Source organism: Dermacentor silvarum, chromosome 1 (genome assembly GCF_013339745.2).
Source record: "Dermacentor silvarum isolate Dsil-2018 chromosome 1, BIME_Dsil_1.4, whole genome shotgun sequence".
Classification (NCBI taxonomy): Eukaryota; Metazoa; Arthropoda; class Arachnida; order Ixodida; family Ixodidae; genus Dermacentor; species Dermacentor silvarum.
The window spans coordinates 17,316,584-17,325,456 of record NC_051154.1 but is presented as its reverse complement, the minus strand read 5'-3'; the positions used below and the strand labels follow the sequence as shown (position 1 = coordinate 17,325,456).

Here is an 8,873-nt window from a genome sequence, read left to right as displayed (position 1 = left end):
ACGATTTACTACTTCGCACAACGTTTTATAACATGCACAATTTTGAGTTCACTTCATTCTATAGGTTATTTCGTGTCAGAAGCAAAGTGTACCCCATTGTTATGACGCCGTCAGCGGCAAAGAGGCCAGCGTCTCGACCAGGAAAAAAAATGTGGTTGATCCCTCTTATATAGGAATCGGTATAGAACACGAAAGTGAAACGTGTCTTCACAGAAGTAGTGTAATGTTTATTGCACATTGATATATAATGTCTATTGGTGTTTTGTGGCTAAAGCGCCCTTAGGCGTTGATGCACCCACGCTGACGCCTGGTGGCACGTCTCCTCCATCACGACTACCAACGTCGATGACCATGAGCAACCGTCGTGGATATGGAAGCTGCACTACGCTGCACACGCTAGCACAACGCGAAAGACGAAGCACGTAACTGACACACTAATACAACGCGCAAGACAAAGCACGTAACTGAATCGTCACCGAGTCAAATCAGCGCGTACAGCGCGTCGTAATTGCAGCCTCCGCGATCAACTTCAGAAACATTTTCAGAGCTAATTGCGGAGGCCACGCTCCGCTGTGCTGAGTACGGTGAACGCCACCTAGGTGGCGTTGGTAGTGCTTCTTGATGCCAGCGTCCCTTCGAATGCTGGCATCGAGGCGTCGTAGTGCTGAGACCACCGAAGCGTTCACTGTCGGTGCGCGTTAGTGTCATAATGCAGTACTTCTCTTTTCTGCCCGTAGGCGGCGGCACCGCCCCGAGCAAGAGCGCGGGTACACGGAGGAGTGTTAGATATATAAGGCGCGTCTGTGTAGCTCTCTGCAAATGCGTTTGTGGCGCAGTGGGTTAAACGCTCGGCGATCTATCGTCGCGGACCGAGAGGTCGTGGGTTCGATTTCCAAATTTTGCATGTTTGTGGAACTTTTTCTTCTGGTTTCTTTCTTTGTATTATGTTCTATGACGTATTTCCGTGACGGAAATACGTCAGTGAAGTCTTGGTGGACCCCGGCATAAAACACTTTCGTGTTAAAAAAGCGCCGGGACGAGCGGAGCGCTTGCTCACCGGCCCCGCGCCGCCGGCTCTACCACGTGACCTATGACGTACACGCTGGCGGCGCTGTCATTGGCCGCGGCCTGTCCGACCGATCGGACAGTCGTACTACTAGAGTGTACTACACTCTAGTACTACTATATCCAACAGGTTGGTCGCATGCGGCGCCGGCGATCCGCCGCCGCATGCGGCAGAATATGTTGAGAACTTGTTGAGTGCGGCGGCCGATGGGGCGCGTCGTACGACGGATCGCACTGCAAAATCGCATCGTGTGACAGTGACAAGAACTTTTATTGGTCCTGAGAAACTGGCCAGGGGGAGCCGAAGGCTCCCTCAGGTCAAGTCGGTGGCTCCGCCCACGATGGCACCGGGAGGCGAAATCCCGTTGCGATGTCGTGGGCCCTCTGATTGTCTCGCGCTTTAACCACAACCTACAAGCGTGATAGCTTCGGATTGTAATTTGAATATACGAGAAAAAAAAGTCTGATAAGCAGCCAGGGATCTTTGAATGCTATCGCGTTCCACTCTTAAAGGCGAAGCTTAAGCGCCCCCCAATTCTGATGGTGTTTGGATGTACTTTAGTTCTAGGCAACAATGAGGGGAATGTTGAAAACCGAGCCTTTTTAAATTTTGGACACGTGCGCGCCTCGGGGCAATAGCAAACAATAAAATAATAAAAAAAAGGTCCTGGGGCCTTTACATTTTGATATAAGACGGCTTAAATTGCTCCTGTAAAAATGTCTTCCCAGCAATGCATTTGTGTTTAAAAGTGAAGTGTTAAAGTGAAGGGATCAGTGTAAGCGTGGTCTTTGTAAGCTGGCTTTCCCACCTTCTGTGTTACAGTGAAGCCTACTCATAAAGGAAAATGTGATGCGAACGGAGTCCGATAAAGCTATCCCGTTCCACTCTTAAAGGCGAAGCTTAAGCGTCCTCCAATTTTTTTTTTATGTCCACCGCAGAACGAAGGCCTCTCCCTGCGACCTCCAATTGCCCCTGTCTTGCGCTAGCTGATTCCAACTTGCGCCTGCAAATTTCCTAACTTCATCACCCCACCTAGTTTTCTGCCATTCTCGACTACGCTTCCCTTCTCTTGGTTGATATTAAGAGGAAGAAATGGAGCTGAGCAGGCCATGTAATGCGTAGGATGGATAACAGGTGGACCATTAGAGTTACAGAATGGATACCAAGAGAAGCGAAGCGTAGTCGAGATGGTGAATGCCCCGTGACAATGAAAGAGATGCTCAGGCAGAGCAATTGCCGGCCTCGATCGCCAGGCTAAATCCTGTAGCTACAAAGCCTGTAGCTTTTCCTCCTCAGCGGATAATTCTGTATTTCTATGGTAAATCATCACCGTATTCGTGTGTTCCGCTGGTTGTTTAGAACCGCATAAGGGCAGAGGTGAGCTTATTTGTAGGTATTTATTATATTGAAGCGCAAACGAAGGCACCAACGGAGGTCGCTACAGGGCAAGCTTTCGAAATGTGACTGCGTTCCGGTATTTGAGTCAGTTCTCTACGATATAGTAAAGACACGCAAACCAGGGAAATCGATGAACCCTTTTTTATTAAGAACCGTGACATACTGGTATGTGTAAACTGTCTATGAATATCGTTATTGGAAAACGAATTTTCATATCTTGACTGCACTTGATTAATTCCATGTTCTTCCTCCTTTCCCCCAACTTTTTACGCTGAGGAGCATTCTTTCAATCCGCCCTCGGGGCGTGGATTTAAAGATGCGTTCCGTCGCTTCCTCCTGCGGAGAGGACGAGGACGACTCATGGTTTTGGAGCGTCATGCAAACATCGGGATGCAGAACTTTTTTTTTTTCGTGTCAGGATGGCTGCGTTTGTGCCCATGCGGGGCTTAAGTGGCGTTTCGAGCACTACAGACGACCGCAGCAGACATACTGAAATTGCAGTAAAATACCGTTAACCACAAAAACAGACTCTTAGAACATTAGATGCCACTCCTGAAACCATCCACACGGACTAACTTCCGGGTCGATCCGGCGCGTAGCAGTTTCTTTTCCACTGTAACATTTAGATGGGAGAAACCCGAGTGCTCGCTTATGAATTTAGGTGGTTGCTCCTCCAAGTGTAACCGTGGAATTCGGCGTTAGAGAATGAAATACAGTTTTGTGTGCATTAACTATGCCAGAAACATCAATAATTTTGAAGGTGAAGTGGAGATCTTCATTGCAGACTAATATTGACCCACTGTGTGGCTTCATAGCAATGTGCGCTCTGTTGTGGAGGCACCTTATGTTCGTTTTCCCATTTAAAGGATACTTTGATGCACCTTCTCCTGCATTCTTTTTTCTTCTGCTGCTTTCTTTGAGTTTACACGGTTTTTTTTTTTGTGGCGGCCATGTTATGTGCTCACAGCTGCAGTCAGTAGCGCTCACATACGGTGCAGAAAGCATTGAAGGTAATCAGTGTTATGGACAGATAAAAGAAAAGTCGCAGTTTCGCCCGAAAGGCGAAGCATCAATGGCGATAGCAAATTTACTAGTAGAGTATACGGAGTAAGGATAGTAGTTTTATGGGCTACATAAACTTGGACACATTCGCTTACTAACTGAATTAACAAGCATGGTGTTGGCGCGCTCAAGCAAAAATGAATAGACCAAACTCGATGACCGCAGACAAGCACTGTCAAAACGCTGGCGTAGCAAGCGCGGCATGAGCAGTAACCGAAGGTTCGTGTGGTCTATCGCTTCAACGGAAACTGAGCGGCGAAAGCACAGAGCATAAAAAGGTCAGAGCCGTGTGGAGATCGATTTCAAGATAAGGTGCGCGCGACAGCCCTCAGCCGCGCAGAGTACAAGTAAGTACGCAGTTCCTGGCTGAGCTAGAAGCCGCGCACCCTCCCTCCCGCGCTGCCTTCCCGCTTTCTTCCTTTCGCGTGGGAGACTGAGTCGCCAGTTACTCTTGCGCCCGGTCGCAAGATACGCATTTAGTGCCGCAACTAAACGTCGCCTCCCCTCCGTCCCTCCCTGCCATCCCCCCAGGGCCTTTCGCACGACCGGAGACGTCGTGTTTGCCCTCCGCTGTGCGTTCGCTCTCTGTGAAAGCGCTCGTCACTCTCGCGCTTTCACTCACACATACACAGCATACGGCGCGCGGCGACGAGTTTATCGCCGTTGGACTTTACACGGAACCTCACGGCGACGACGATGGCAGGAATGCGTTTGGAGTGTCCATATAATTGCTATCGCAATAAAACACAACTTCAGCATTAGTGACAGAGCAGAATAATATGTTGTATTTTTGTCAAAGGTGCACAAATTCAGTCAGAAATTCAGGAAGGGTGCAACAGAGGGTTTCTTTTACACATGGTGTAATTAATTTCTTGTTATTTAAACAAAGAAGCGCTTACAAACGGCTCGTCGTAAACACATTTAAATGCAGAAAACAGATACAAATTGAACTGAACACTCTATCTGGGGCTGTGTGTCGGAATGTCGGAAAGATACGCCGGTCTGGTTGATCTTCTTTCAGAACGCAACCACGGCGAATGTGTTGGAAGCCCTGTGCTGTTATTGTCAAAAAATAAAAATAAAAAAGAGTAAGCATGCCCTAATGAATAAGATCAATGTATTGCAATGTGTACTATCGACCAAAAAAGTTTACGGACCACGGGATCTCACAAAACGTTAAATATCCGAGCAGCCTTTCAAAGTAGCCAGTAAAACCGTACACGACAATGTTGTTGGCATTTACCAGTGGAGGCTGGAAATGGCAATACCAGGCTGCGTTTTGAGGCTGCGGAGATATTCAGCTTTTTATCAGATCCCTTGGTCCGTAAACTTTTTTGGTCGATAGTACCATTTCCTATATTGATCACATATTACGTTAAGCACATTTTTTTATCAGCATCACAGTTTTCTCGCTCCGGTATAAAATCGAAGTACTTTATAGGATGTTACCATGTTATCAACTGCCTTCAGACTCCAGGTGCAAGTCTCTACACCAATCATACCCAGGCTCTTTATTTCCCAACACACTTTGATACCAGCCAGGCAGTTTTTTTACTGTTATTACTGTCTTGTAATTAATGACTCATAGATAGGAAATAATGTTGGCGTTGTAGAATAGTTTGTTTTTCTTAAAACCTTGAAATTGCACCGGTAGAGGAGGCGTTACCATGCCCGGCGCGTAAAGTTAACTTAAACAGAGAGAGAAGGAAAAAAAGTCGCACTTACAAAGGGCATTGAACACATTATGACACCATTCACCTGGCGCAATGATGTCAACTTTCGAAAAGTGAAGTACCAGAAAACAGTCTGAGCATATTATTAAAAATGACGAACCCCACCTCATGTCGACCTGAAAGACGGAGTTTCGTAAAAACAAGGAAAGGCGATCCTCCAAAGCGCCACGTTAAAATCAGGTGTTGCTGTTATGTGTGACCTTCCAGCTGGCACCCACAAGACGCTAATTAGCGGTCATGGCTACCACGGGGCGGCCCCAAAGTATGGTTTTCCCGAAAGAGCACCTTTGACTTCCGAAATGTTTCCTGGCTGTAGCACATTCAGCATCATGCACAATCACGCACCACGACGATTTGCAAGTGCGGCCATAACCATTGAATCGGCGGCTGCACTTGCAGGATACACGACGGAAACACGACGGCATAGCCTAAAGTGCGGCGTTGCTACTTAAACGATGGGCGTAGTTGAAACGATAATGCAGCGGCACAGCTCACTTCATAGCATCGAGTGTGCTTTGAAAAGTCCAAACGCACCATACATTTACAGTGAGCCATACCAAAACCTTCAAGGCAGTATCAAGACTTGGTTTTCGTAAATTTTTGTACGAGAAAGTAACCAACGACGGGGTCCGCACACTCCGGATTTGCTACAGCACCCGCGGGCGCGCAATGGGTCCAGCGTTTACGGCTGGCTGAGAACGACGAGCGTCTCGTACTGGTCTCCGGCTGGTCGCGGTGGAGCGGCTTCCACGCAGGTGTCCTGGGTGTGTGGCCGCGGTTGGCGGCGAAACAGCACAAGCGCCTGTCCCGTAAGCGGCCGGCTTTCGGATGGCGGCCCAGTTGTGGACGCACGCCGGGTGCGCAGCCGCGGGCAGCATGTGGACAGGATACGCCGGAACTCGCGCCGGAAGTTGTCGTTGAGCCATCCGTAGAGCAGCGGGTTCGAACAGGCCGAGCTCATGCCGGCCATGTGGCAACAGGCGAAGTAGACACGGTACAGGCGAGAGTCTTCCGTGAGGCTGGGCGTCGAGTCTGCGACCAGGTTGAGGATGTGCAGGGGCAGCCAGCTGGCGGCGAAGATGGCGGCGATGGCCACCAGGAGCACGTTGGTGCGGTGCATACGCTGCTTGTCGTGCTGCTGGCGCGGTGCGCTCTGGTTCAACGGGCCCGCCTTGGCAACGAGCCTCACCCGGAGGCGGCGGCAGATACTCGCGTAGGCCACGGTCACGGTGGTGATGGGCATGAAGTACTGGAACACGATTGAGAAGATGGAGTAGTAGAAGCGGCCCTCCTCGATGGGCCAGTGCTCGACGCAGTACTCGAGGTGCACCACTGTGCCCCGCGCAGGGTCCGGTAGCTCGATGTGGTCGAGCACACGGTACACGAACATGGGCACAGACAGCAGCAGCGCCAGCAGCCAGATAAGTGGCATGCCGACCAGCGCCGAGAAGCACCAGTGCTGCTTGGTCGGATAGACAATAACAAGGTAGCGGTCGATGGCGATGGCCGTGATGCTGAGCGTCGAAACGAAGACGCTAGTGGCCTGCAGACCGGCCACCAGCTTGCACGTGGTCCCACCCAGGGGCCAGAACTTGAGTGCGATCTCCACCAGCGAGAAGGGCATGGTGAACAGGCAGAGCAGTAGGTCGGCGGCCGCCAGGTTCACAATCAGCAAGTTCCGCGCCGTGCGCATCTTAGGGCGCCGCGCCACCGCCAAGCAGACCAGCCCGTTGCCCGTGGCGCCAGTGAGGATGAGCAGCGTATACGCTGCCAGCAGAGCGGCTAGCGTGTCGCTGTCAATGGCCCTCCGGTCGAGAAAGGAGAGCAGGCGGCTCTCCAGCTGCCGGTGCAGCTCCTCGGTGTCGTTGCCGCTCTTGTTTTGCGACAGAAGGGCCTGCGCATGAACGGAGGCAACTGGTATAGTTGGTGCAGCACTTGGCAACAGCGACGCTGGAAACTGTGTGATTGGCGTTATTTAAAAGCTGCACGCGGTTACATCACACCGTTTCTCTAAGCTGCTACCGTCATCGTGCAATTGTCGACTTAACGTATGGTGAAGAGAGATACGTAAAAGCAGGATTGACGTCAATGCTGTACAAAAATGAGACACGCTCTATAAAATCACAGAATGCAGGGTTCTAGGATCCGTGTTTGTTAGCTTCCTAAACATGTATCTGGCAAAATAAAGTTAGAAAAGTGTTAAAGAACTGCGTGACGCGATGTCGACGCCTACTATTATGAGTACTGTGAAAGCAAGGACTGCATAGGCGGAAAGTTATTTCTTTAGAAAATATGCCCCGAAAATGTGGAACGATATGTCAAGATGTCAGGCACGCGGTACAGGCGAAGAAAACTCTTCTATTGAAGCTGGTTCTCATTTACATATTATAGTTATACGCTAGGCATACGAGAACGTTTTACAAGGGTCCAAAGCATCCAGCCACGCGTAACCAGGGGCTGAATTGACGAACTGTTTCCTTCGTACGTGCTTTTTTCCCATTGGCCGCCGCCTTTGCTAATAACGTGTCCGGCATCAGGATACACGCAAAGTGCCTCGAGCGGCCAGTCGCGCGGCAATTTTGCGTGTATTCGCGGGCTTCTTTCATGCTCAGAAAAACACTTTTATGTAGCACGTATTGAGCAACAGAAAGCTGTATCGGGAGTCTTTCATGTTGCTCTACAATTTTCTCATGGGCACTTTTCATCTAATTATAATATTTAGGAAGTAGATTAAGAAGTAGTAAACGTTTCAGCCACAATACTTTTTTTTTTACTATTTTTTGCCGTTGCTATTATTTATGCTACAATAATGTTCGACTATAAAATCAAGTACTCTCGTAAAATTACTTACGAAGTTGCCAAAAAGTCACTTTCAGACGATGTTCAGACCAAAATGAAGCATTAAGGCCTTCAAGGTAAAAATACGTGAGATAGCTCACTGTACGCACCAACACTTCTGCTTGTGATGTAGAAATTTTAATAGGAGAGAATTTTGTTTGAGGCGAAAAAAAATTCACAGACAATTACGATACTCCCTAATACGAATTTTGAGCGCAGCTGTGTAGGTGTTTTGAATTCGCTATATATTGTGGCAAATAATTTGATTCTGAACGACAGGGCTCTCTCGGCGGTGGCGCTGAGCCTCTGCTCGGGCAGCTCGCTTTGCAGCAGCGGCAGACGAAGCATTTCCACCGGTTGCGTCGCTCATTGTTGAGAAAGAAAGCGTGGACGCGGGAGGCGACTTTACAATTGCTAGTAGGTACAGCGGGGGCGTGGCACTGCGGGTCACGTGACTTCCGCTTAACACGTGTTGTCATGGCGATCGTGCAGCTCCTAGGTGCCTAGGGACATAATCGCTTAGGTACTTTTGAGGTACTGGTCTGCGCAGTCGCGCGTCGGCTGCTAGTTACTAAGCGTGGCTCTCTTATCTCCGGGACCGGACGCAGCGACCTTGCAGTGCGCAGCTCCTATGTGCGTAGGGAGCGAATCGTTTAGGGCGCGTTGAATGTCTGGCAGTGTCTGGCACACGCCGGCCGCGCTTTATTATTGTAGCGTTTGCTCTAGTGGCGAAAATCCTTGCAGTAGTGGTGGTGTGGCATGACGGCTTTTTATCT

The 8,873-nt window shown here is 49.5% G+C and overlaps 1 protein-coding gene across 2 annotated transcripts in view; it reads right to left on the bottom strand.

The window, feature by feature from the left end:
- Positions 1-4,230: 4,230 nt before the first annotated feature.
- LOC119457446 (neuropeptide F receptor) overlaps positions 4,231-8,873 on the bottom strand; it is a 77,179-nt gene continuing 72,536 nt past the window's right edge. For both annotated transcript variants that reach the window (XM_037719003.2, XM_049665114.1), the window contains exon 3: positions 4,231-7,153. In XM_037719003.2, the coding sequence (XP_037574931.1) occupies positions 5,942-7,153 (1,212 nt within the window). In that variant the 3' untranslated portion in view covers positions 4,231-5,941. The remainder of the gene's footprint in view (positions 7,154-8,873) is intronic.